Below are 27,914 nucleotides of genomic sequence, written 5' to 3' on the forward strand. Positions count from 1 at the left end.
AACCTAGCTGGCCCAATAAGCTCCGTTTCCCGATGTTCTCAGACCTTGAGAGCTACAGAGGAGATTGCTGAGCGATCATGAAAAGAGGAGGGGTTATAGGAATCGCTTCTGTAAAAGCCTGGTAAAAAGGCCGAGAATAATTGATATAAGGTTTTACATACGACTATTGTAGCACTCAAGGGGGTCTATGCGTGCTCTACTTCAGCTACCTTGGCTTTCATCTGCGCCTGGCTCTTGGCGATACTAGCAGCCGATTTTTCACCATCAAACAGTACAGCGATCTCCTCCAAAGTGGGGGGGCCCTTTGTCTCAACGAAGAAGAAGTAAATTACGAGACATTCGATAACCAAACTGAACAGCACGTTAGTAAAAATTCTGGATGGCATAGACAGAGTGACTTACACAGCGATGTAGACAAAGTAGAACTCGGGGTTGTCGAAGACTAAGCATGATGTTAGTTCGGGTGGGAGAATTAACCCCGAGCGAGAAACATCCGAGTATGTGGACCTGTCACATCTACCCCTCATAACTGACAACATCAGCGGTGCACGTATGAACCCAATCAGCAACGATGCCGAGGTTGTGAGTTTCTCGATTCAGAGTGCACTCATGATCGACCCAGAAGGAAACGGAGACCTCCAAACAAGTAAGATAATACTTTTGTTTGGGTGGGTCGATATACTGACGTATCACAGACATGCCCAGAAAGTGCAACGACCAATTGCGGGATCTCCAGCCATACCATCTGCAGCAAATATCATCTCATCACCCGAGACTCACCAGTCAAGTACATCGCCACAAAGTCTCCATGCCGCGACTCCCGCCGTCCAAACAGGCAATTGGCTTTCCTCATTCGCCCCAGAACCCATCATCGCGCGTTTATACGGAGACTGGTTCAACGAGATCCATCCTCTAGCTCCCATCCATCTTCGTCGCCAATTCCTCCGCCGTCTTCAACAAGGCGAGGGCGACACGGACGCAGACTTCTGTGGTCTTGTCATCAGTTTATGCGCAGCTACGAAAGCAACACTTCCAAGACGCGACTATGGACATATCACGGTAGACTATTGCGTTGAGTTTCTCGATACGCATGGACTACTCAAAAGTCAGCTTGGTCGAGATTGCTACAGCGTCGACAGATGCATTGCACTGTACCATATTGGTACGGCGATGAGCGCTACCAGCCCATCAGGACTGAGTAGTATGCGCGCCTATCAGGCTTTGAGTGACGCAGCTGCGGGGACGAGGTACCTCGTTTATTACCGGTTGCATGACTATGATGAGGCTCAACAACAGCTTTTGAGGAGGTTAATGTGGTTACTATTCGCTAGCGCATGGTATGCTAACCCTCTCTCAAACTATGGGTTAGCGCTAACTTCATTTCAGTAGCGCGGACATCTTTGGACGGCTCCCAATCAGTCTTCTCAGTCCCGAGCGTATGGACACATTCCCGAAGTCATTAGCACTGTCGGATAATCAGATGGAGCCGTCAGCTTTTGAATCGGCTTGGCATGGAAATGACACGAGTTATATTCCCGGCCTTAACTCACTAAGCGATTTATTCCTCATATGGCAAAACATGCAGCATACGCCGAAAGAGACTGATCCCCAAGCCACAATCACGAAATACTTGATAAAAGTCCAAAAAGTTCTAGATGATCTTCCACCCCAATTGCGATGGCGCGGCGGTCTATCCCGCCCTGCTACTGTCACAGAAGGGCATGATAGTCAAATAGCCAACCTCTTCGTAACCAGCCTCAACATCCGATCCAATATTCTACAAAAGTTTGGACCAACAGAGGATACCCCGAAGCAACATGGAAAGATCATCGATGATTTGTTGGAAATCCTATATCATCTACCCAGTACCGTCTTCCACGCAAATGGCAGCAGTCTTGTTCCGAAAATCCGGGACATCGGAGCTGCATACCTAGAACATGGTGGGGTTGGAGATGATGCGAAAATTAATATCGCGCGGTTGCTTTGGAAATTGGAGGATCTGGATTGTAGGCAAGGAAGTGGAGTGCTTGGTGCGCCTGGCTCTATGTAATTGCAACACACCTGAATAGGAGAAGGTCCGAAGCAAATCTGGAGTACGTACCTTGCGATGTAACCCTGCGAGTCACGATTGGCAGTTCGTATTTCTCCGTGCTATCGTAGAAAGTGCGGAGTAAATCCGAGGATCCCTGCACATAAGCGTACTGGAAGCCGAACTCATGATCTGACCCACCAACCTTCTACTCCGCTAACCCTGCACCCCATCAATATCGCAAAGCTATTTCAACCATCTTGATCTCTGGAAACAAACCAGTCTCATCATCCTTCTTGGACACTATCATCAAAACGACTGCAACTCATTTCCCAAAACACCCTCACCTGCGACGCTCTGACAAGAGCTCAGTGCATCTCATCGTCAAAAATGAACCATTCCTCATGCTCCCAGGCGAGCTCCACAATTCATCACTCAGCTCAGCCAAATTCATGAGTGAGGTTTGGCCAAAAATGAAAGCCGACCACATCGACACTCTACTTGGTTCAGTAGCATGGGAAATGATCGAGCCTGCTGAAGGTCAATTCGACTTTGCTGAGCTTGACGCTGTTCTCGCTGGTGCAAGAGAGCATGACATGAAGCTTGTTCTCCTCTGGTTCGGAACGTACAAGAATGGTCTTTCTACATATACACCAGGTTGGGTCAGGAAAGACCCTAAGAGATTTCCCAGAGTTCAAGTTCTCGAGGCTGGAGGTGTAAAGAGGACTCTTGAGATGATTACTCCGCTTTGCGATGCCGCATGTGAAGCTGACTCACGAGCATTTGCTGCTTTGTTGAGACACTTGGCGGAGGTTGACGCGGAGCATCAAACCGTTCTAATGGTACAAGTTCAAAACGAGACGGGAGTTCTTGGTGACTCTCGTGATTGTTCAAACAGCGCGAACAAAGCATTCGCTGAACCCATTCCTGAAAACCTTGTCCAGCATCTCCGCCAAACCGATACCCACTCGCGATTCAAGAAGCGTGTTCCCAACGTCCCTTCGTCGGGCTCTCATACCTGGCAGTCTCTCTTCGGAGCAGGACAAGCGGCCGATGAGGCTTTCATGGCCCATCTCATTTCCTCATACGTAGGACGTGTTGCAGCAGCTGGAAAGAAAGAATATACCATTCCCTTGTACACGAACACATGGCTCAACATCGAAGGACCATCGGATATCGACTTCGGCGGAGATGGCCCTGCTGTGGTCGGTGGGGGTGATCAGCCTGGTATCTACCCATCTGGCGGCCCGTGTCCCCACGTCTTGGACATCTGGCGTTTCAACACACCATCTCTCGACCTGATAGCACCGGATATGTATTTCCATGACTACGAGATTGTGTGCAAGAACTATACCGAGCAGGGAAATACTCTCTTCATTCCCGAGCAGCGACGCGATGAGTACGGAGCTAGACGTATCTGGCTCTCCTACGCTACCCACGGTGCTCTCGGCGCCAGTCCCTTCGGTATTGACACAGGCTCCGATATCATCGGTCGAGAATTCAAGCTTCTCAACCAAACCAAACAATTCCTTCCCAACGCCGCACCTGAAGACCGCTTCGGGTTCTTCTTCGACGAAGAACCAAGCGAGAAAAAGCCAGAGCAATGGACCCGTGTCTTCGGTGACATCAAAGTCATCGTAGAGCGTTGTTTCGTCTTCGGCAAGCCTGGCCCTGGGGTGGCATGGTCATTCATCTGGGCAACTCCAAGTTCCTACTTGTAGGTCGCGGCTTCCATGCGCGCTTCAAGGCGGCGAGTAAGGATGCTACATTTGGCGGTATTCTACGCGGCGAGGAGAAGGAGGTTGATGAGAATGGGGAGTTGAAGACTTTGAGGATACTGAATGGTGATGAGACGAGGCATGGGGAGTTTATGATGATGCCTAATGATGATCCTGATTATGGGGGCTTTCCTATTGCTGTTACGCCTGGGGCGGGAACTTGTATTGCTGAAGTGGAAGCTTATTGTATTATTGAAGATGAATACGATCGATGATTGTACACTAAGAACCATTTCTTTATACATAGACCCAGACTTTAATTACAATACGACCAGGCAGAAATCTTGCATTCAACGACAAAGTTCGTTAAGGACTATGCACAGAACGCTGACTGTTATATGTCTAGTATATACGATCATGATAAATGTCCTAGCTATATGTAGCACCGCTGAGACGTAAAAGAGATTTAATAGCCCAGTCCGTAGCATAAGAAAGTGGCGTATTACCCCTTTGACATGTCGAGTTAATATCAACTTTGCCTGTGTCGAGTAGCAGGCTTACCACAGCCTCAGCACACCCCTGGGCCGCAAATGATAATGGCGTTCGACCTATATATAGCGCATCGGAGGCCCTCGCGTCGGGATCAACCCTATCAGTACGAAGTAGAATATTGACGATTGCTACTCTTTGTGTCGAAGCTGCGTACATCAATGGGGTCCATCCAGCAGCTGCGCGACCAGTAGCCTTTGAGTCGGGATCAACCCCGCATGTGTCCAGTAGAAACTCAACAATTGATTCATCACCTCCCTCAGCAGCATATGATAATGGTGTTCGACCCTCGTCATACTCATTACTGCACTTTGAGTCGGGGTCGACTTTCGCACTAGCCAGCAAGAGCTTCGCAATCTCTATGTGGCCTAATTGTGCAGCGTACGAGAAAGGGGTTCTGCCGTCCCTATCCACCTGGTCCGGATCGACGTCTCTCTGGAGGAGTAGCATCACAACGCCCATATGCCCTCCTATGGTTGCATGATGTAGCGGATATCCGCCATACCGATACGTGTCTCTGAGTTCCGGATTAGCGCCCCTGTCCAAGAGTAGTCTGGCAATTCCCTCATGCCCTAAGCTAGCCGCGTGGATTAGAGGAGACCGCCCCATATTGTCTTTCGTGTCAATCACAACGCCTTCAGTACTAACAAGCAACCTGACGACCTCCTCGTGCCCATTTTGAGCAGCAAAAGCAAGCGCCGTTTTCCTGTTGCCTTCTTTTTGTTTGGGATTCGAATTGGCACCATTGTGAAGTAAAAATGAAACCATGCTGGTATCACCATTCCCCGCAGCAACTGAAAGTACTGTTTGGCCCTGACTATCCTCCATCTCCAAGTCCGCACCTCTCTCAAGTAACCGAGCTACGATAGATTTATCCCTCGCTGTTACTGCCCAGTGAAGGGCTGTTTTTCCATATGTGTCCCACTTGTTGATTCTAATGTCAGAACGTTCCGAGATTAGTTCGAAAATGGCCTTGTGTCCATTCATGACGGCCAGCATAAGTGGTGTTTCGCCGTCTGCTGATGGGGAGTCTGGATCCACGTCGTCCCTTGCGAGCAACAGCCTTACGATCGTCTCTTGCTTATACTCAGCTGCATATGATAGGGGGGTTCGATGGCCACTGTCCATTTGATCTGGAGCAAAGCCTCTATCAAGCAGACAGCGCGCAAGTGACGACAAACCGAAGTACGCCGCAAGGTGCATGCCTGAAGTCGTCACAGCTAGGCGGAGGCTATCGCCATCAAGACGAGGCATTATCGCATAGCCGGAGGCGTTAACATGGGAATCGGACATAAGGAAATAAAGGAGTAACTCATTGACCTGTGCTGTAGCTGACTGGGCATGATTTCCCCAGTGATGGGCCGAGTAAAAGTAAAATGGATGTTCCTCGAGGTTTACCTCGAGATCAGTCGGACAATAACTGTAGCCATCAGAGTATTCTTTGGCGTATACCTTGCGATCAGCCTTGCCAAAAATGTCGAATGAGAGGTAAGTGACGCAGGTCATGGTCAACTCAGTTTCCGGATCTTTGAACCATCGTTCTCGCTCTCGCTCAAAATATTCTTGCGTTGTGTAATGGACAAGACGCACTACAGTGCTCTCCTTATCAAGAACAACAAGACCGGCGCACAAAGACAAAATGATTTCTGGATGGGGAATAAAATTCGGATCCAACTCTTTCGTGTTCTTGCGTACGGCAAGAGCGTGCTGGAGCTCCCGTAAAAAGAGTGGTCTTTTGGAATGTACAATCCAAGTCAATATCTTCAAAGCCAGCGCCTTTCGATTGGGCTCTTGGTCTTGGATTCGATTCATCGCTTGATAATAATGATCATCTAAGCCCTGTTCTCCCCTGGTGAGAGTTTCCAAGGTTTCCAACAAATCGCCCTTGGTTGGCTGAGACAGAACAGTACCAGCCTGGAGCGAAGCAAGCAAGAACCTAGGTCGCAGATTAGTATAGAGCTGGCGGAAATGTAGATGATAAATGACATACATTCCATCCGCGATAGCGACGATCTTATCTTTAATTTCAGCTTTCAATGGATTGTCAATGATCAATGACTCTTGCAAAGAGATCTGCGTATCCAGATACATGCGGACATCATCGTCAGTTGCAGTGATGTCCAATGTGAGGCTACCACCAAAGACGTTAGATACCTCTTTGTTCGGCCTTGATGTGGCGAAGATATTAACAGTCATATGCTTTTGAAGGCGGTATATCTCCCGAAGAACCGTCACTCGAGTGTTATCAGTCGCATTGCATTCATCCAGAGCATCAATGACGATGTAAACCTTAGAAAATTCCCCTGCTACCAAGGAGAGAGCTTCCGAAATCTGTTTAAGGGTCGGCTGTGTTCGAAACCTTTCGTGCCCCTTATATAGATCTTGGACGCTCGTGGGAAGAGGGGATTGTGTCTGAGCAAGTTGTCTCAGGAGACTAGAAAGTATATCGGTGGCCCTTTGCTGGGTATGTCGCTGGTAATTGCAGTAGATATACGCAATGCCAACATCTGGCATTTGCCGGAATTCCGTGAGGAGATGATTCACTACCATTGAAGTGATGATAGTTTTTCCAGTTCCTGGGTTCCCACAACATAGCATACTTTGCGCGTCATTGTTGAGCCATGTTTGAAAGGCTTGAGACTCCAGGAACCATTGGCCCGTCCCGGGTTCTGCTTTTGTGAAGATGTCTTTGTGAGAAATAGCATAGTCATGACTAGTCAGCCACTCCAGAATGACCCGATCATGCCTCGTGTGGATGATTCTGGAAATTGGTTTAAGTTCTTCATTTACATTGTTGACCGATCCTTCCAAATCTGCCGATAGAATTAGTGTTTATCTGTCTATCATGGCATGCTTCCAACTAACTTGAGAGGATATCAGCTATCTTCCTTTCGTTCTCAATGCTGCTTGGAACAATCCGTAGAAGAAGGTCTTTCGCGTAGGCCGCTGCCACCATTGCTGCGTAGCCTTGCCACTGATCGTTCTTGTGTGTATCTGAGTAATCACAGATGCCTCGAATTATAAGACACGGGAAATGATTCATCAGCCCAGCGGCCTCCATCTCAAAGCAAAGCACACCGTGCTCTCGTGCAAGCCTATCGCGGATATTTGCATCTTTCATGAGCTTATCCGCCGATGCAATGGCACCATAGTGGATTGTCGGGTCATCGTCTTCGTCAGTTCGCTCAGGTCGAGCGACCAAGACGCTTTCACCATCTCCACAGTTCTCTGGGCAGCTGCCGTTTTGATGGATGATATGACTCTGGTACAGTCTGTCGTTCTCGTGGCCCGGCAGCTTATACTTCTTTCGTAGGCGTGGCTTCTTAGCCAGTGCTTGCTCAATAGCATCTTGTATATCGTGACCGTCTATCTCATGGCGGGCTCTCAATCCAGCGATTGCCGTTCGCAAGATACTGGGCGCTTGGTTCATAAATCTAGTCATTTCCAAAGGCTGATTTTGGATTGCCTTGCCAAAGTCATATTGTAACACACCGCTCTTCCCTCCGCAAGTAGCACCAACAACGATATCTCCGAGGCGAATATCGTGTTTGTTGCTGGGTGCGCCGCCTCCGATACCGACCATAAGGCCAATCCTAACATTGGGAAAAGTATGCAAAAGGTCCCTCGCAACGCATGCTGCTGACGAAGTCCCATATTCACCATCCGGTAAAACTGCAATGACAACCATGTGTCCCCCAATCTTTCCGAGTTTGTAGCTGTTATTATCGTGGGGAGAACGAAATGCGGGCAGCTCATGGTTGCTCTCGTCGAGGAATGCTTCAGCAGCTACACGTTCAGTGCTCACCGCACAGATCCAAGCAACCGTATAATCGTGCGGATTTGACATTCTGGGACGAGGGACACAAGACGTTAAGAGAATGCAGGATATCAAGGTTAGCTGAGAGTGTCAAATATCAATAGTCAGGCTGAGAGATTATGTAGACACACTGCCGCGCTGCTGCAGTTGTGCCTGACTTGTCGGGCAGCTATGCAGCGTGTTTTGACCTCTCGGCAGGCCAGTCCACTATCACGCCACTGCTTACTGTTCTTCTACCCTTCCTCTACAAAAAAGGCTCCCTGAAGCAGAAAAGAAGTAAAGAAAGTGTCCAACATCACCACAAGGGCAGCATACGATGAGCTAGCCCAAGAATTGTTTTCTAGATTATACAGCAAATTAAACAAATCACTCCATCTATAATAAAAACGCTTGCGCAAGGGTATCTATCAAAAGGTCCACACTACCACTACCTTCAAGGCTCTACTCCCAATCATTAGACGCCGAAATGCTTCCCAGTACAATTTTAGGAACAGGATCATGGCAATGCCTCGTATCGACAATATCACTAAGATGGTTAGCTATATTATTTTTATCGCTTTGACCATGCTGACGTACTATGTCTTAGACCCCACTTGTTTTGTGCAGTCATCATCCAGGGAGCGCAGATGCCTTGTGCCGTTTTCATCGCGCCCAAATTGAACGAATTGCAACATCAGGGTACTGGTGGGTTGCCCAGTTTCGATCAGGTGATCGATGGCCCTGTAGATTGCCTGTTCGACATTGGTACGTGGCTCCCATGCCCCATCAGTGTAGATATAGATGCTGGTAGGCTTGACCTTCTTGCCATCGATAAGGACCTTGTCGAGGATATGGTTGAGACAGGCGCCCATGTCGCATTTTCCCTCAACTGTCTTCATTTTACCGATCTCTTTCTCGATCTGCGTACTCGTCGTGCATATGCGTGGCTTTCTTGCGGCTTCGGACGCAGCATAAACTTCCATTCCGTTATCGTCGGCTGTTTTGGCCACGTAACTGACCACTCTGGCCCCCTTCTTGACCTGTTCCATGTGCGGTTGCATAGAGCTGTAATCATCTATCACCATGACCTGTGAGTGGTCAGTATCATCGGTGAGGAAATATCGAGATTGAAAAGCCGTCACTACTGACCTGATCTCGTCCATTATAGGCCTTAATCTTACGACGCGCGTCTTCCATCCCCGGCAGATCCATGATGACTGTTGACTTGTCCGGTCGAGGTGATAGTGGCGAAAGCACAGAACGTCTTCGACTAGGCGTCTCCATCAGGGCATATACGCTTTCGATAGTTACTATGCCTGTTGACCGTATGGGCTGTTCGGCTACCTGTGAAGGTGGTTGTGTTTGAGGAAAGGGAGGTGTAGGTGGCTCGTCAAAAGCGGCATCTGGATCAGTGTACAATGAATCCTTGGCAAAGAAGTCGCTCCGCCCTGCGGGAACGGTTCGTCGCCTTGTTACATGTTGGAGTTCGTCTCCATGGTGAGATGGCGATTGGGGGAGGACTGATATATCATTTGTTTGCTCCCTGGTCAACCCATGACTTGGCGGGGGACAATCACCTCGGTCTGTTGGGCCATCCTGGATGCCTTTCAGCCACTTGTCTGCTCGTGTCTTGATCTGCATAGCGGTCAATCGTTCTGTTTGATCGACGAGCATGAAATCCAAAATCAAACTGCTCATATACTCGGACACGTTGTCTCTTATCCGTCTGTTATCCAGAGCAAAGCGATGGAAGTTGTCGACGGCTTTCAACCGCCCTTCCGTGTTGTGAAAGCATGCATCTATACCTCGTTCCTTAAAGTGCGGTTGTGATGCAATTTCCGCTTGCCTTCTCAGTCGATACTTCTCTCGACCTCCCTCATCACAGATTGACCAGATGAGCGCGTCACTAAAGACAGCGCCGATGGCCCAAATATCTGCGACAGGTGAAACATTGGTCTGGACAGCGAGCTGTACTGAATAGTTCGCAAAGCTCTCTGGAGCAACTGTGCATTATCAAGGTTAGATTCCAGTTATCGTGAAAGTGATACAAGATGATACTTGCTATACATTCTATTCCCTCTGTTCACTGTGGCAATTTTACCACATGACACTCGTCCGAATTCGGTCAGCCCAAAGTCTGTAAGTTTGAACTTGACGTCGAAACGGGAATCACTGCCACCTTGTGGGAAGACCAAGATGTTGGCGGGCTGGATATCCTGATGAATCCTGTGTCTGTTAGCATCCATATCCATTCGCATGGTTATGTACATACCCTGCAAGAAACCAATTAGAAGGCCCATCAGGTTTATGAAGTCCGTGCAGCACATGAAGGCCATCAAGTAGCTTTATTAGTCGACTCCATAGCAGTATAATGTCCTCACGCGTGACAGGTGGATCGGTCTTCTGGAGGAAGTCCTGGAGAGAACCGCCTGCCGCATATTCAAGGACGATGATGCATTTGTGCTTCCCTTCAAATGAAAAGGATCCAAAGTGTTTTGTGATATAATGATTATGCCTGGCACGAAGCTTCAGATGAACATTTGTCTCGTCGTTGAAAAGCTTCTCGGCGTCAGACCCTTCGAAGATCTTGAATACAACAGGCTGACCCTTTTCTTCAAGTCAGCAGTCAAGTTCCAAATGTTGATCCTGGTATAACGTGCCTCTGATGTGACCTTGTTGGCCTCTGGATGTACTTTTACCTCCCAAAGGGTGGCTGTGTCCTGCCCGTCAAAGTGCTTTGTGAGAGGCTTGACATAGTTCACAGGGAGGATGGTTTGAGGTGGCAAGACCCGGTTGAAGATTTTATCACCCGTGAGTATCAATGGAATGAACATCCACTGGGTCGCCAAGAAGCTATCGGTCCACCGACAAGCACGTGGGAATGATGAATTGTAAAAAGGTAGCTTGACGTCGTCGAGATATCCGCGGTGTTTGCAGAACCAGGTGATTTCTTGGGGCTGGCCAATGTACACTAGAATAGAGAAGACATGAGAGAAGGAACTGACGATCATTTCACTGTTGGACTGTTCACAGCCCAGTATGGTGTCAACCCTGTCGCGGGACCAATAATTGGTCAACGCTGACGGTGGGACAAAGTCGACTTCATCGCCTTCTCCATTGACACCTTTCACAAGGTTTTCCCTAACATGTTGACGGAAATCCTCCAATGGTTGCGAAGTGATGATTGGGGTGTACGGATCATACATCGCAGATAAAGGGGGGTGCTGCGCCTTTCAACAATGGTACATGTGGCTGGGGCCTGGTACGGAGATATCAGGACTTGTGGGAAGTAAAGTAAGTCAATAACAATGTACTCTGCCGGTATTAGAGGCTGAGGTTTGTGTTTCGCTCCAAAGACTTGAAAGGGTTGTCTAGAGGTATTATATAAACGATGGAAGTAATATACAGGGCAGAAAGGATTGTCCTTTGGCCGTCGACTACGGTAATTGTCCCCAGATAGGCACTTTCAATCTTCGCTGCGCCTCAGTTTAACCTTCTTGCCAAGAGAAACAACAGGGCTGAGGCTTTATGACTTTTGTGGCTAAGTCCTAGATAGCTACCAACGGATGGTCAGTTATTAAGTTCGACGGGCAAAGGGACCAACCAGCAGCTAAGGTTACCAGTCTACCGCCTTATCAGGTACTTTCCAGTTCATAAGGCGTTAAATCATCACACAGCAGAAGGAGCAGAAGGCAGATCATGTGGGGGGAAGAGGCAGTGTTGACAGGCCCTGCAAAATGCCTTGGACGCCTTACGGGGCCCTCAAGAAAGGCTCTCTGGAAAAATTGGGGAAAGAGTCCTACACTTCCCAATAAAGTGGATTAAGCTCAATCATTCAATTTCATCAAGTGCATTTATGACCTTCAGATGAAATGGACGTTTGGAGGGGATTTATCTGCATCCTTTAATAGATAGATTATAAACTGGTATACCATAGTAAAATAGACCTCTCTCAATCCTTTGACACAGTTTTTTCCTCGTCCTCGCTCGGTCGGCTGGACCTCTTGACCAGAAACTTAAACACAAAAACCCACAGTAGGAAGGTAAAGGCCATGAGAGGAAAACAGATCATGGCAAATACCTTGAAAGCCCCCGAGTGCAAGGTCACAGCGTTATTGACATCATTGGCGTCTTCATCCACTGCAACAAGCCCACTCTGGAAAAATGCCTGCAAGGGATACACGTGTCAGCACAGCCTGCCTGAAAGATACAACCAAACAAGGAAGAGACTGACGGCGACAAATGTTCCAGGCAGAAATGCAAGTGTGACACATGTTATGACGTGCATGGATATTGTTTCCTTCTCCGTCTTATCGGCAATCCGCTCCATCTTTTGAGACTGAGCTTGGGAGTTGTCAGTGAAGATGAGACTGACTTGTACACTGCGGTATTGCAGTATACCGTCGAACTGCAGGGAGTAATTATCAGCAGGACTTTTTTCGAAAAGAGTAAATAAAGGCCTTACCAATGCTTTCCCTTCGCGCAACCATGACAAAAGAGATTCGATTTGAGTTAACCGAATCTCGAGGTTCTTGTCAATCCGATGTATCTTTCTGAAGAACGATGCCAGGTGCCCCTTGCAGGATGTTCTGATGTCCTGGGGAAAGTCGTCCCGACTTGCCAAGTCCTGATAGTGCTCGGCGATATCACGAAGTGTCTGGCGATTTAGCTTTATCACAAGACAGAAGCTCTCGAGTTGCTCTCCCATCCAGTACAGGTTCTGTACATCCTTGAACGAGAATGCCATCAAAGTCTCGAGCTGCTTGCCTGCATCATTGCTCTCGACTGTCTCTGGTTGCCCCGCTTTCTCTGGCGCCACAGGTTGCACAGGTGTGCAGGACTCTTGCTTGGCACCAGTAAAGAGCGACCAACACGACTTGAGGAGACCGTTCTGGGGGCCTTGGTTAATTCTGCCTGAGACAAGACCCACTGGAGCTGAACTCGTATCCTTCATGGTTCCCGTCAATACTCGCTTGAGATTGGCCGGTAAATCAGGTTTTTCATCGAAGCGAGCTGTCTTTGCCTTTTCCAACACCGTCCGCATTTGTTCCTCGAAGCTGTTTATGCAATCTCGCCAGGACTCGTCACACCACTCTAAATGGATAAGGTGGATGAGCATGTTCGCCGCGAAGGAATCTGATAGGCCATCTTCTGAGCACGGGATGGGGATCTTTTCATCCTCTAGAGCTTCCTTGACGCGACCCAACATTACCTTGTTTGTTTTTATGTTTACCCATAGCGATCGGCCGTTCACAAAGTCGTATTTATGATGGACAGCCATTTGACGAATGTTCCAGTTGACCTCATTCGAGGAGTTGATGGAGCGCTCGACGGCGCGTAACAAATATTGCGTAGTATGGTCACACCCTGAACGACCCAGCTCTGGGATTTCAACTCTTTTAGACTTGGGTGTGTCCAAAGTGTCGTCGCCGGAGAAGCCTGTCATGTGATAGTCTAGTGGCTGGTCCGTGTATCCAAATGATGTGGCGAAGTCTAGGAAGCTTGCTGGTATCTGATAAAAAGACGACAGAGTAGCAAAGCTTTCGTGCGAACAGTTGAGTTCGGAACGTGAATGAGCTGATTGAAGGAAGCTACAAATAATCAGCATCGGAGACTTTGCTGGGACCCTGTAGGCGGAAATACATGAGACAGAAATGAGGATCCTTGCGGTTTTTCAGTAGATGCTTTTGTAGATCGGCGGGCGATCGGACAACTTCTTGTTTGAAGGCTGACAAGGTGAAAGTGTCGTCCATCTGGGGGATTGGTAAATATCCATCTTCATCTAGAGAGTTCGGTTCAATAATGTAAATTTCTTCATTGCTACCGAGAAAGAGATCATTCTTTTTAGCGGCGATAGAAGATTGGTACTCCTGTAGGGTGCTGTTGCGCTGGCATGACCATTCAAGGTTGGAGGGGTAGCGTAGTGGTTCCCGACAGCTCTTCTTGAGCATATCATAGTTGTTCATCATAGCTGTGGCAATATATATGTAAGAGACGAGCTTGAATCAATTGATAGAATATTATATTGCTGCCTCGTCAAGATGTTTATATATACTTCAAAATAATAGTAGCAAATAAACAACAAGGCTGGTATAGCAACTGTCTGTAGTAGGTAAGCTATGCGAGTTCACTACAATTGTTGTTGTTTCAGCAGGCCCAGTTAGCCTTCGCATTCCAGCGCACCCACAGCGCACTCATAGCGCACTCACAGCGCACCAACCAGTAGTTGAGCCACTATCACTTCGTAGGATTGGGTGCACGAAGCCGTCCAATCTCGCGTCGGTCATCCTTTAAAAAACAATTAGCTGTCGATCGCGTATCAAAACATCAACGTGAAACGAACAGCGGTCAACTCTGCGCCATTAGGCAATGTAAAAACGTACTGCCCATTCTTGGACTAGATTCGAACGTTAATTTTAATGTTAATGTTAATGTTACTTGTTCATGCGGTGGATGTACCTCAACTAGGATTGTACCATCGTTGTACTTGTTACGCAGCCAATTCTGGAGGACAGTGCCTTTGAGGAGGTAGTCAGGATACGAACACTCGGTCATGATTGATAAGTGAGAAGGGAGAGGTCGGGCGCAAGGCAGATTCTTGATAGACTGCTGCTAGGCTGACTCCGGGCAACATGTCGGGTTTATATGGACGGGGAACAACTTCCGGGAGCCTCGAATCCAGAAAATGCCCCGCAGAGCCTCAAGATGTGTTGATACATCCGGTGAGACACTCCGCGACAGCGCACAGCTGACCTGCCCACTGACATAACAAGACATTATTATTTCAGACATTCTTATGCTCACAACAGAGGACCAGGCTGTGGATAAATACAATTGTTGTGGTCATGTGGCACAATGTGGCTTCTCGGTCAACGAGATGTGCGAAAATGTGATAGGCTATGTGGTGCTGACTGCAGCGGCTGAAAGGACTCATGTTTCAACCAAGCCAGCTGCATAGCCGAGCACTGTAGTTTGAAATCAATGAGGCTCTGTTGTAACCAAACAATTTTGTTATTCGGGTTTGTCAGTAAAGCTTACATTAAAACTACTAGCACTCATTTTAATTCCTTGCAAGGGGTTAAAATTGCAGGAATAACGTTCATGGTATTATGGTGTATATCTGATGTACTAACCTTATAAAGGAACTGTGGTTCAAGGGCGGCTCCCTTGCGAAGTGGCCATTCTCAATCAGAGTCCGTAGACTATGACCGGGCAACCAACGCTGTATTCTTATGGATTGACGCAGGAACGTGTAACGTCATTCCCGCATTCGACGGATTCCTTAAGTCTTTTGAGACATAGAACTCAAGATCCATGTCATCTCTGTGGGAGGCTTTGCGCGGTTTGCAGAGCCCGCACTGGATGTAGCTAATAGAATGATCTGGCCTATCCGCATCTCAACCCTGATTCAGTGCTTGGGAGATGTAACGAATCAGGCTGTGGAACCTGGCCTCAGGCACTGATAGGAGCTAACCATCTTTTTACTTCCTTTGGTATTCTAGAACTATAGGGAACGAAGTTTAAACCGACGAAGCCCCTAGTAGTAATCGTGATAGTGAAGACTAAAATTTCAAAATAACACATTATGTAAACAATACGAAATAAAATTATAGGTTTTGAAGTCTATGTAGTAATTTTAACTCTGTAAAATTCAGATTGTAGATTGCATTAACCTTTTCATGCGCTCAGCTACACCGTAGGGATAATACAGCAGAATTCAGAGCACAGGAATTAAAACACTAATAAGATTTAGAAAAAACTGCAATAACCCGTAACTAGTCGAGGAGTTACATTGATTTACCCATCTTGCTTCCCAATATCTATACCGAATCGCCTGTCACGCTGATCTACCTCGATCATCCTCTCATCGAGATTTCTCTCTTGATTTGCGCTTCCGCTGTCGCAAGTCTCCGAATTGTCATCGGGTACTTCTTTTTGCCACCAGCCCAAACTGAACACCCATCCTTCGAGTGCTTGTGATAATTGCGAATCGCTAAGATATTCCCCACCCGAGGGTATCACCCGCGCGTTGGGATCGCAAAGGTTAGAGCCAGCTAATAAAGCCATGCTACTTCCAATGCTGCATGGGTCTCTTGGCAGAGTCCCACGAATTCTTACTAGCGCAAATCCAATAAAGCTAAGCCCAGTCATTGTAGCGAGAAGTATTTGGAGAATAAGTTTCGAAGTGGGGTCGACAATGAGGTGTGTTACCGTGGCAGAGTATGATCCAGTTATTAGGGTCTGAGGATCTGTCGAGCTGCTTTCCGAAGCACTTAGTATATCACTAGAGCTTTCGTTACTAGCTCTGAAATTGCGATTGATGACATGCCTCATGAGCTCACAATAATCCGCCGTTACAACCTTAATCAGGTTCTTAACGTTGCCAGGCCCTAGAAGATCCTCTCTTCGATATCCTCCTGGGCGACGAATCAGTTGATTGAAGAAGGTATCGTATTGGTATTGTCCATCATCTTTCTCGAGGTAAGGAAGGTTTGAGGCGACAAAGCTCTTGAGATTATATCCCAACGTTTGCGGTCCTTCCGTACCGTTGCGGATAGCGCGTGGTTCCCCAAGTCGCTGTAAGGTACTGATCTGTCCGAGAGAGGGGTCTTCGTCATACCCAATTCTGACAGGAATTCTGTTTATGCCTTGAGTGCAAACAAGACCAGTGAGGTTCCTTCCCATGGCCCAAGTGTTATTGACGGTGCCGAAAAATATTCCAAGGGATGGGCAATCTATATTGGTCTGACCAGCTGCAGAGTTGAAAAGGCTTACGTATTCGCCTACCCAGATTGGGTCAGAGGTTTTGTAGGTGGCATGGACTCTTAAATCAGCAGAGCCTTGATGGGAGGCAACTGAACATCTTTGGTCAATACTTGGAGGGTCAAGTGCTACCATGGTCCCGTTCTCTGGCGCATACTGGCTCATTTTACCCTTCTCTACATAGTGCATCCAGAGAGGAGTAGAAATCGCGGACTGTGGTAGCAAAGAACAGTTCAGAACAGGCTGAAGAGCTATAACGTCAAAAGAATATGCGCCGTCTGGATATCTAGTGTTTCCGAGATCGGTGCCAAAAGAGATTCCAGGAACAACAAGATCTTCCCAAATCGTAGGTGGTGTAACAGCCCCGCGATTGCGGATCAGATTTAGTTCAAGAGTCGCGCCAGAGTCTTGAGAGTAATCGTTAAACCAACCCAAATTCCAATTGGTGACATAGGCGGTTGATGGCTGGTTGTTTACTTGAGTCTCGGTAGCAATCCACAAACCAGACGTAACGATTGTGAGAAACGCAGCGATGAGCGTAGCAACATTAGATGAGGTAACGCCAAGCTGTCCATTGCCAACGGACTTCCAAAGAATAAGAAGAGGATTCATAGATAAAGGATGGAACAGAATGCTTCTCTTGGCTGGTGAACTCCCAGATCTTAGGTTAGAGTATGGGGCGAAGATGATGATAATGAAATCAAGGTTATTTATCATGGTAGCCACGATAAAAACCACCAAGGTTGAGACAAGACGGATTGTATAGGATAAGAAGGCAGAGTCTTTGGTCCCGACTACCAACAGGTGATTCTCCTTTCTCAAAATCCGATGCAGCACCTCCAACACAGCGATGCAAATGATAGGTGCCGTAAATGTTGCTAGTATAACAGGGAGACGAACTGCTAGAGGTGCCCATGGCCGACTCTCCTTACGTGTCGTAGTCTTAAATTGTTGTTGATCGGAATTCCGGCGCGTGATTACCGCAGTTATTCGAGACCGTCCATCTTGGTTTGCCGGGGCAGAAAACTTGAAACCTCGCAGCCTCTCTGTAAGGCTGGCGCTAGGGAGGCTTCCAGTGTCTTTCATGATACTCTGTACTGGAGGGCTGTTGGCCAGGATGGCTGCATTACCAGCTATGGAGCCTGACATGGCAGGTATCCAATGAAAGGGCTTATTCAGCCATAGTAGCATTAAACATATAATGGCGAGGAGGCAGAACATTGCTACCATTGCCCAGACAGCCAATGGCCTCATATGTAGTCGATTGTCAATTTGAAGCCCTTTCGCAGTGCCTGTTTGGCGTTTGGAAACCAGAATGGACTGTCGAGTCATGTTTTTTGCTACAGCGTCAACAACAGATATACTGGCATTCAAAAGCGTTGACGACTTGTAGAACACACCCAGATCTCTCGGATATCCCAGTTTTGCATACATTAATTGGAACAACACTGCCTCGGCTCCTGGCGTGGAACCTGATCCACTTCCACTGTGAGCTCTGATGGTGGGAACTCTGTCGCTGGTGACTAGGACATCTGCCGGACTATCCATGTTGGTCCACAGCATTTCTGCAAATGCATGATGAGATAGATTTGTCAGCGTTCGGACTTTTCTTGGAGCCTGCGGAAACGAAACCGATTTGGCTCGGACATCAAACGTGGCATCCTGTGTCTCAATGGCGTATTTAATCTGACAAATAATGGAGTTTGACTTTGTCATTTTCATGCTCTCGATAAGGTCGGATGGTCCGTCATGGTATACATTAAATCTGGCTGCAGAGATGGCATAACGTATGTCGAAAGGCTCATTGTCAGCAAGCCATGATGTTGTATTTCCATTAGGTGTCGAGGTGAAGTGGGTCTCGTTCAGGCCAGAACAATTAAGACGATGTACTGTGTAAACCTGGGGCTCCTGAACACATGTTCTATGAGTGGTGCCTTTAGGAAGTGGTGGGTCCCCGTATTTGGAACTTGCACATATGTCCACCATTCCTGCGCTAGCATTGCATGACTTTGACGTGAATCTGAAGTTTTTAGCGGCGAGTGAATCCTCCTATGGGCTGAAACCTGATGCCGTGAGGTTTGTGATTTCAAGCCTTGCTTCTTCGCAGATGATCTTCGGAACGAAGACTTCCACTGGTGCCTCCAACACTGTCACATCGTAGTCGCTTGGATTGAGAACAAATCGCTGAGAAGCTGCATCGTTCATTGGCTTCCACTCGCGTTCAGTACTAGTGACATTATTCAGGCGGCCAAGATAGGTCCAGATGGGATCAGCAGATCCCCTGTTGTATGCTGGCTGAAAATTCCAAATTTGAAGCGCACGGGGTGCCAGTGGGTCATACATCTTCCACAAGTCAGTCGCGCTAAAGCTGTCCTGATACGTTATATCAAACGTTCCAGAAATTATCGTCTGATTCATGATAAAAAGTGTAGTTGAAGTCAAGATTATCAGTTTGAGGATAACAAACGATACGATCGTTGACACCACTCGAAGGTGACGATTCTTAGCAGCTTGAAAAGCACTTATTGCTTGAAAAGGGGTAATGTAGTCGAGCAGGACCGATCGGGTGGCATCTGCACTTCCAGCCTGGAGTTCGTGCCACGGCTGGCTAGTTCTGGTATGATAATCGACCCGCCTCCACAAGCTAAGAATGAGAATCAGAATTGCCGTTGGACCATAGGTCCAGGAATAAGCGGTTTTAGAGATCGTCAGTGTAAGTCCATTTCGGGACGCGACAACTCTATCCAAAACGACGAGCGAAATGGCACATGTAATGAAGATACATGCGAAGAGTAGGAGTGCAGTTCTTCTCAGCCAGAATGGTCGTTGGAACTCCCTGACAACTGATTCGGGCTGGGCTGGAGCTTGATCTTCGTGTTCATCTTGATTCTGCACCATCAACAGTACAGACTCGGGAGGTTTAATCGCCATCCTCGTCCGTAGCATAGACGTTCGAGTTCAAACCCTGGAAGAATGGAGGTGATAGGTCCAGGACAAAGGCACACCAAACCAGCCGTTGTGATTGTCAACACAGAGATGGTGCCCCTAACGTACGGTCCCACCGACTGATCGTTTCGTAATTCAGGCAAGGCCAAATGCTGTCTCACCCGCGCTTAGCATATATCTGATAATGAAATCCGTGTTTCGACGTGGCGCGAATTCTTAACTCGAGGGCTTTCACGACATCGTGTGGAGCGTGTCTGTGTTTAAAGAAATGAGAGGGTACAAGAACGTGCTTTCCACGCCAACAAAAAATGGGCAACCCACCCAATAAGTATACCTTATACTACCTGCCTTGTTGGTGACTGCCCTGAAACATACATGTCCAACCACTGCTCTTCCTCATTCCCCATTGGCTCCCTCAGGGATCTGGTAATGGGGGCCAAGTCTTATCTCCAGGCCTCTGTCATTTCCGATCATCACTAGCGAATCATTGAAGTGGCCCTACGAGCGCTCCACTCTGCATAATGCTAACAAACATGCTCACTTGTGCCTCTTACCAACACTTTCCTCCTTACCGTCGTCGCCTACAGTGGGTCACAGCTTAAGTACTTGATTGACTAATCGGTCACTCTCATGTACCCCACTTTTAGTGGTAGACATTTTTAGTTTACAGTACAGAGATAAATCTCCAAGGATTCCGGGCCTGATTCAGTACTACGGTATCAGGCTGTATGGCCCAGCTTCAGCGCACCGAATGCGAAAACGAAGTGAGATGGATGATTAGAGTAATTGATGTCAACTGATGTCAATTGATGGCGAGCTTGTAACGATTGAGGTTCGCATAAGGCAAATAGCTACAAACTTATACAGATGTAGTATTTTAATAAGCTACATAACGGTGGGTAATCATTGACTGCCTTCCTGTGATGACGGTCTAGTTGCCTGCTTCCTGGAACTCCTCTACTTGAACATGTCCTATCTGCGACACCATATCATGGAAACGTGCTAACAGGCTACGCTGATACCACCATCTCACCAATGCGGCAATCACGAAGAACACAGCACCAGCGACGCCCGAAGGGAACCAACATCTTTCTGCATACCAAATCTGCTCCCTCGTTTCAGTATTCCAGAGTATTTGAGTTTTGGGATGTATTCGGTCTAGCCAACATCTCGCCTATGACATCAATTGTTAGCGGTGCTGTAAATTATAGGAATGCTGTCGAAGGCTCCGATGATAAATGTGAAGAATCCGAAACCTGACCTTACAGGAAGCAAAACTCTCGTCAAGGATATTTCTTTGAGAGGCGTCAGAGGGATTTCGAACTCATATACTCTCGACAAGCATGGGTTTCAATTCATCACTCACCAACAGAGTTTTTGCGACTTTGAAGATGAATACTTGGTCAAGCAACCGTATCTCCAAGAGGTTAAAGAGGTAATACAGTTCCATATTCCTTACGCTACAAAGGTGCATATACTCGATTGGAGTGTATTTTATAGCCTTCGATCGATCCGCATGCATTGTATAGCTAGCTTCTTGTTACAGCGGAGAAAGCAATTCAACCCCAGTGAGGCGAAGGAACGTGTGTCTGCAGCATAATTAGTCAATCGATCAGTCATCCTCGCTCCGTCACAAACAGTTCAGTCAGGTAAAACGTTCACAAACACAAGACACTTTCTCTTTGATTCAACATGCCTTGCAGATACTAGAGTTCAGTCTACTCAAAGGGGTCATGCGTGAGCTTCCGGACGAAGCGAATGAACTCTTAAAGGGAAGAGGCCAAATGATCAAGTCAGTGATCTGAAGTCCAACCTAAAATGTTTGAAATCATCGAACCATTATTTCTAAACATATATTCAGTTTCTGGAGACCAATCTACCATGAGGTACAAGACTGGCCACTTGTCGTTTGTGATGCCCAGATAACAGATCTACAGGACTTGCGAGCGGTAGATCAGATAACGAGAAGATTCATAGGAGACATCTATTTACTCAGTCTACAACGACGCTTTGAGATGCTACTACATGAGCGCTATGGAGCCAAGTGAGGGCGTGCTATTCAAGAGTTGGGACAACAGTCCTGATACTGCTGCTAAAGGTGAGGTCTCTAAACCTTCCACATGATTTCTGTACTAATTGTGAAGCCTGTCTGCATTCATCCTGTGCGCTTCCATCTCACCTTGTGCCTGAGGGCCACAACCCTCGATATAGCATGGAGGTCCGTGCTCTTGTATTCTCTTAGCTAGCAATTATACTAAAAGGTGTGGGTACCCTATGGGTCACTTAACACTCAAGCCTCACAACGAATTCTTGTTAGCTTCGTTTATGAGTTACCCCGCCCTTTACAATCTTCACCTTGAAACAAACCTCGGCACATTCACCTCTCTACTTGAATCTACCATATCTTGACTTTTCGTCGCTCATACGGTCGGCACCAACTCAAATCGCCAACCTTCACCTACAAGCAGCCTTGTCAAAATGACCATCGTTCACGGCAAATGCAGTGATAGATTCCAGAGCATCCGTTCCCTCCTGGAGAAATACATCGAGTCAGAGGAGGAGCTGGGCGCTTCGATAACCATCAACATTAACGGTGAAGATGTTGTCGACATGTGGGCCGGTCATGTAGACCAAGAGCGAACGAAGCCATGGGACGAAAATACTATTGTCAACGTTTTCTCGTGCACGAAAACAGTCACCAGTCTCGCGGTCCTTATCCTCATTGATCAAGAATTGATCGACCTCAATGAACGAGTGTCACACTACTGGCCTGAATTTGAACAGAACGGTAAACAGGATGTTCTTGTCAGACACCTACTATCCCATACGTCAGGTGTATCAGGCTGGGAAGAGGCTCTATCCACCGAAGACCTTTATGATGTGGAGAAAAGCACCGCGATGCTGGCGGGTCAAGCTCCATGGTGGACACCAGGAACAGCTTCTGGCTACCATGCTTTAGCGTCTGGCCATCTTTTGGGTGAGCTCATTCGACGTGTCTCTGGAAAGTCCCTGCGCGAATTCGTTGCCGATGAGATTTCAGGCCCCTTGAATGCCGATTTTCAAATTGGGGCTTTGGAGAGCACCTGGGATCGCGTTACTCCGATTGTCCCTCCAGGCCTTTCAGGCATTCTGCCCGAGTTCGAGGCTGGATCTGTACAAGCAAAGACATTGTTGAACCCACCTCTGGATCCTAATTCCGTAAACACTAAAGGGTGGAAAAATGCAGAGTTAGGTGCTGTGAATGGCCATGCCAATTCTCGCTCGCTTACACGCATTCTCTCTGCAATTTCCTTGGGAGGATCAACTGGGGGCAAGCAGGTGTTGAAGAAGGAGACAGTTGGCATGATATTTGAGGAACAGCAATCTGGGGAGGACCTGGTTCTGACGATGCCGATCAGGTTCGGCATTGGATACGGACTGACTCCTTGCCCTGCACTTGCCTGGATTCCAGAAGGAAAGATTTGCTTTTGGGGAGGTTGGGGCGGTTCTTTCGTCGTGATGGATCTTGACAGACGAATGACTATTTCTTACACTATGAACAAGATGGGTAGTGGTCTTGTGAGCAGCGATAGGGCTGAGGTCTATGGCAAGGCTATATATGATGCACTACGTGAGTAGTTTGCCCAAGAAACATGCCCTTTCATAACCTAGAGATTGAAATCCGTATCCAAATGAGTTCTTTTAAACCCCAATTTGTGACTCGATATCTTTCCATCTACCTGTACGCATCGGATCGAGGACACGTAACTTAGTAAGCCAAGTCTTCAGTTCGATGAGATCACCCTCATCTCCTTCACGCCCTTCTAATTTCTGTAGAGTCAGGGTATACTCAAGCAGGGCCTCGTAGATGCACTTGACGTCTTTGTAGTCATCTAGCAGATCTTTGATCTCGTCAATTTCATGCCTCACATAAGTTGCCGTTTCATTCAGACTCATAGGTGCTGCAGTTTGTGAGTCGTTATCGCCGACGATTTGTGAGATCAAGAAGCGATGGTAGTACCACAGGCTCTGATCTTCAGGTCCAACATCCAAGCCTTCTCGCACGAAACTCAACTCTTCGTCAAGGAACATCGCTCGTATTTTCGGGTTTGCGCCTCGCTCTTGGAGTAATCTTGGAATAAGCTGACTTCTGTTGTGCCACGCAGAAAAGTTCGATAGGTTGCTCTTTATCATCTTGGTAGTGTATTCGAATTCCTTCTCAACCATGCTCTTCCCTTGTAGGTCAACACTCTCAAGCTTAGCTACCACGAATCTGCGATAACCCCAAGCGTGAAAGTTGCGCTGATCCTTGCTAAGCATCAGAGATGTTAAGCGAAGTCTTCTTCCCAAATGCCCCGAGCAAGAGGTATGGAAAGTCGAAGTATAGCCTGTGATAAGATCCACTGTCGGAAATTCCAGGTCCACTAGCACTTGGGTGACCCCATCAACAGTGGTACCGTGAAAGACAGTTCAGACTTGAGTACATTGGCGTCTGATTCTTGACCCGGTTCGATCTGAACATAAGGTTCTACCCGTTTGGTAAGTATGCTTGACGTCAGACAACGCCGACGAACATTCCATATCGTGTAATATTCAGGGTTGAAACGGAGGAGCTCGTCAGTCAGTTGGTAGAGATCATGATCATATGTTCCAGACGCGACCTGGGCGCGTATCTTGTTCTCAAGATCGCGATATTTCTTTATTTTTGCGAGGTCTCGATGTCTTTCTTCCTCAGTGCGGGTCCTTGTGGTTCGAGCTACACCATGCTGCAAAGGCGGTGAATTAGCCAAGTGGGAGATTTAATACGGTCAAATTAGAATTTACTTACGCTTGCCATTTTGAATTTGACCTCCTAGCTGGGTAGTGATGGGAATGTCTAGATAAAGCAGCAACTGTGTCATGCGCATTGCTGTTTAGGCAGCAGTAAGAACTTGAAGCAATACAGAGATAGCTAGGTGATGTACTCTCATCCACGTGTTAAGGCGGTGACACTCTGCATAACTGAAATGGTACATACTGCACAGGGGCAACCCACTTCCTTACCCTGTTCTGATACAACGGGACGACGGGGTGGGTTATGAGTGTTTTCGCTCCTTGCGTTTTCTCAACATCTTTAATACTTCCTATCTACTCTATGAACTAATCATTCTAAGATCTACCCTGTTTATACACTGCACTAAACTTCCTTTCTTTCATCCAGACTCGCAACTAACGATCAAAATGGAGTTATCAACCTCTCCATCTAGTAAACCAGTTCTCACTATTTCCTATCCTCAGCACCCTCTAGGGACGTTCAACGCCAGATGACCAAGATTACCAAGGGGTAAAGGCTCGGCAAAGTTTACCATCTTGTCGTTGGACCCAATCCTCACTTCCAACACACCGAGGACACCACAAAATTCCTTCAGGATCATACTTCTCCTTGATATCACGGAGTCGTGCGTAATTCGGCCCCCAGAAAGACCGCTGCCAGTCAGGTTCAATTGGGTTTGCCTTGTTTCCACCAGTTAACAAAGGGTGTCAGGCAAGAGTATCAGGTGCTATCTTACCTCATTCAAGTAGGCTCCCTGAACAGGATCCAACTCTCTCATCAGCGCGAGCTTTCTGTATGTCACATCGTGAATGATGTTTCTGACTTCGGTTTCGTTGGTGGAATCAGTCCAGCCTTGGCCAGTGATCAGATGAACGGTGGTGTTTCGCCAGGATGGATGCAAAGAATTGTTGACTGGCTTGGGGCTAATGGTGAGAGTGCCAGACATGGAAAGGTTAGACAAACCATTCTAGGAGTTTGTTAGAGCGATGAGAGATATCAGAGTTTTGGATATATACGTACAGGTGGCGCATGCTTGGTTGGGCCAATCTTCTTATAGACAGCCGCGAATTCCTCTGTCCTTTCTGTCACAGTTTTTCGTGAGATCAATCGGGTAGCTCTGATGTCATGGCCTGCACCCACTGACCCGATGTTAGGTAGTATCTTGAGCAGTCCCTGCCAAGAGCTCACCGGCATTTTAGTCAAAGACCCAGTTACGGTACTGTTGGACGCCTTGAGCAGCTTCTTGAAAGGTTCCAGAGCGTCTTCATAAGTTTCGTTAGAAATGCCAAAGCCCATGAATGATCCACTGAAAGTCAGTGCCTCTGCCTTTGGAGGGCCTGAAACTGTATAATATCCGTGGATACCCGCGTCTTGAATTGCAGGGAACAGCGCATGGGCATCTGCAATGAATTTGTAGAAATCATCTTCCGACGTGCGGTTCTTGGCACTGATGTCGTAGCCTCCGATGACCAGATCTGGTGCGGGATAAGCCTTGAGACTCAACTTTATAATGACACCAAATGTGCCGCCACCACCACCGCGAATAGCCCAATACAGATCCTGGTTTTGACACTCATTGGCGATCAGGACCTTACCGGCTGGAGTGACAATCTCTGCCTCGAGAATGTTATCAGCTCCTTGGCCGTATTTGCCTGTTGCAAAGCCATGACCACCACCGGTAGCCCAGCCAACCACTCCGACATCCTATAGCCATGGTCAGCAAGGTAATGTAGCCTAGTTTAACAGAGGCAACTTACACCGCTGGTACCTCCAACCGCTAGCGCATCCTGGGCTGCTAAAGCTTCAAACATCTCACCATCTTGAACTCCAGCACCCACGATGGCTGCCATAAGAGGGCTTGGGGTATCTTTAGCGTTGGGACAGGTAAGGTTGAAATCTTCCTGCAAGTCGATGCTCTTCAAGTTGTGGGTCCAGATCCTGTCAAAAGGATTAGCATCAGTGCGACATCTTCAATCACAGATCGACTTACGATAAACTACTGTTTCCCAAGTTTCTGAATTGTGTTAGCAGATTTCAGCAAATAGAAAGCGATGTCGATATTGTTTTACCTTCCGTCCCCAGCATGGCCAGTGTTCTTGATCGCCAATCGTATGTTGTGTTCGGTAGCGAACTCCAACGCTGCTACAACATGATCTGTCCCAGTGGCGTTCACGACATAAGTAGGAAGAACTCCATTTGAGCAACCTCGCTTGCCAGCTTCGGGGTCGCCGTAGATGCTTGTGCCGTTCTCATATACTGGAATGCAGCCAGCATTGGCCCATTCGGTGTGGAGACTGGCCGGATCGCTGGAGTGGAACTTCGACTCGGGCCATTCCTTGATCACCTTGTCACAGGCTTTGCGGTCGTAGTTAGGGTGGGAGCTATAGCAAACAGCACCTGGCGGAATGTACTTGATCAGATGTCCGCCAAGAGTAGAGTTCAAGGAGTTCCATTTCGTTGTAGAAGGCCAGCAAGGATCGTCGGTTGTCTTGTAGATCGTTAGAATGCAGATAGAATATGGCCAACGTGACTTACGCATCGGCATTGTTCTTCTGCAAGTCCAGATGCAACGAATGATCCTACGACAGTGAGCGCGGGGAAGAGGGAGTTCCCGAAGAGGCGCATCTTAGTTTGTTCAAGGCAATGTGGACAAAGAATGAATGAATAACTTGTTGGAACCCAGAGAGAAATTCCTTCCCGTTATATATCTGGAAAAGCTGATAGCGTATAAATAAACTGAATACGTTTGACGTCATGGTCCATAGTATAGGTACGCGGAAATGTCAGTACGAACGTTGCGCAAATACGAATATTCACGAAAGATGCGAAAATGACTGTGTTGGGTTAGGCTTGTCCCACAACTGACGTTTCCCGGCCCATTGATTTTGTGGCTTTGTTCCGAACTCCCGAAGAGTAGCTTTCCTACGTAATACGCGATACGCGTATAACATGGTGGGACCGCTGGCCGTATTTTGACTAGTCATTGACGCGTGATAACTAAGCTGTTATTCCACCGTTCAGGGGAAGCCGATTTTGAGGCTGCTGAGCATTTCCCAACAGACAATTCACCTACAGAAAACTTAGCAGGTAGCGATTTTGAGGGAAATAATTAAGTAGACAGGAATTTAATTGTGATAATCAGTTCTTCGCTACGCGATATTTGTATTAGTCTTCCTATTCAGAACAAAGTTCCCTAAATCCGCGGTTTTATACGCGTTCCAATGCGGTAGTTGTATCTAAAACAAATAAAAGGTGCTAAACCCCAAATTACATTACATACTTGCGAAGTGGGAGAGGAGCATACCTTTGAACTTATTTGAT

At 47.4% G+C, this 27,914-nt stretch overlaps 7 protein-coding genes across 7 annotated transcripts; 2 read left to right on the plus strand and 5 right to left on the minus strand.

Moving 5' to 3' along the window:
• Nucleotides 1-571: 571 nt before the first annotated feature.
• On the plus strand, nucleotides 572-3,750 carry FIESC28_09312 (uncharacterized protein; the record flags this gene model as incomplete). The annotated part of the gene is made up of 5 exons (XM_031163449.1): nucleotides 572-582; nucleotides 696-1,337; nucleotides 1,387-1,945; nucleotides 2,070-2,093; nucleotides 2,395-3,750. 5 exons carry the CDS (start codon nucleotides 572-574, stop codon nucleotides 3,748-3,750), a joined length of 2,592 nt encoding a protein of 863 aa, XP_031012483.1.
• A 499-nt stretch (nucleotides 3,751-4,249) lies between these two features.
• On the minus strand, nucleotides 4,250-8,143 carry FIESC28_09313 (uncharacterized protein; the record flags this gene model as incomplete). Its single annotated transcript, XM_031163450.1, has 5 exons — nucleotides 4,250-4,255; nucleotides 4,309-6,232; nucleotides 6,287-6,839; nucleotides 6,897-7,109; nucleotides 7,162-8,143. 5 exons carry the CDS (start codon nucleotides 8,141-8,143, stop codon nucleotides 4,250-4,252), a joined length of 3,678 nt encoding a protein of 1,225 aa, XP_031012484.1.
• Nucleotides 8,144-8,554: 411 nt separating this feature from the next.
• FIESC28_09314 (uncharacterized protein) lies at nucleotides 8,555-11,298 on the minus strand (the record flags this gene model as incomplete). Its single annotated transcript, XM_031163451.1, has 6 exons — nucleotides 8,555-8,639; nucleotides 8,690-9,180; nucleotides 9,242-10,095; nucleotides 10,194-10,318; nucleotides 10,365-10,704; nucleotides 10,749-11,298. The coding sequence occupies 6 exons, from the start codon at nucleotides 11,296-11,298 to the stop codon at nucleotides 8,555-8,557; spliced, it is 2,445 nt and encodes an 814-aa protein (XP_031012485.1).
• A 746-nt stretch (nucleotides 11,299-12,044) lies between these two features.
• FIESC28_09315 (uncharacterized protein) lies at nucleotides 12,045-14,647 on the minus strand (the record flags this gene model as incomplete). The annotated part of the gene is made up of 7 exons (XM_031163452.1): nucleotides 12,045-12,260; nucleotides 12,327-12,500; nucleotides 12,558-13,683; nucleotides 13,736-14,091; nucleotides 14,302-14,380; nucleotides 14,425-14,489; nucleotides 14,552-14,647. 7 exons carry the CDS (start codon nucleotides 14,645-14,647, stop codon nucleotides 12,045-12,047), a joined length of 2,112 nt encoding a protein of 703 aa, XP_031012486.1.
• A 1,242-nt stretch (nucleotides 14,648-15,889) lies between these two features.
• On the minus strand, nucleotides 15,890-18,571 carry FIESC28_09316 (uncharacterized protein; the record flags this gene model as incomplete). Its single annotated transcript, XM_031163453.1, has 1 exon — nucleotides 15,890-18,571. The coding sequence occupies one exon, from the start codon at nucleotides 18,569-18,571 to the stop codon at nucleotides 15,890-15,892; it is 2,682 nt and encodes an 893-aa protein (XP_031012487.1).
• A 3,708-nt stretch (nucleotides 18,572-22,279) lies between these two features.
• FIESC28_09317 (uncharacterized protein) lies at nucleotides 22,280-23,419 on the plus strand (the record flags this gene model as incomplete). Its single annotated transcript, XM_031163454.1, has 1 exon — nucleotides 22,280-23,419. The coding sequence occupies one exon, from the start codon at nucleotides 22,280-22,282 to the stop codon at nucleotides 23,417-23,419; it is 1,140 nt and encodes a 379-aa protein (XP_031012488.1).
• A 63-nt stretch (nucleotides 23,420-23,482) lies between these two features.
• FIESC28_09318 (uncharacterized protein) lies at nucleotides 23,483-27,218 on the minus strand (the record flags this gene model as incomplete). Its single annotated transcript, XM_031163455.1, has 10 exons — nucleotides 23,483-24,183; nucleotides 24,609-24,689; nucleotides 25,126-25,273; nucleotides 25,330-25,560; nucleotides 25,614-25,732; nucleotides 25,814-26,297; nucleotides 26,351-26,531; nucleotides 26,584-26,607; nucleotides 26,663-27,081; nucleotides 27,129-27,218. 10 exons carry the CDS (start codon nucleotides 27,216-27,218, stop codon nucleotides 23,483-23,485), a joined length of 2,478 nt encoding a protein of 825 aa, XP_031012489.1.
• Between the last annotated feature and the right edge of the window lie 696 nt (nucleotides 27,219-27,914).

The sequence above is a fragment of the Fusarium coffeatum genome (assembly GCF_003316985.1).
Source record: "Fusarium coffeatum strain FIESC_28 chromosome Unknown BRIP53273_contig_235, whole genome shotgun sequence".
In the NCBI taxonomy this organism is placed as follows: domain Eukaryota; kingdom Fungi; phylum Ascomycota; class Sordariomycetes; order Hypocreales; family Nectriaceae; genus Fusarium; species Fusarium coffeatum.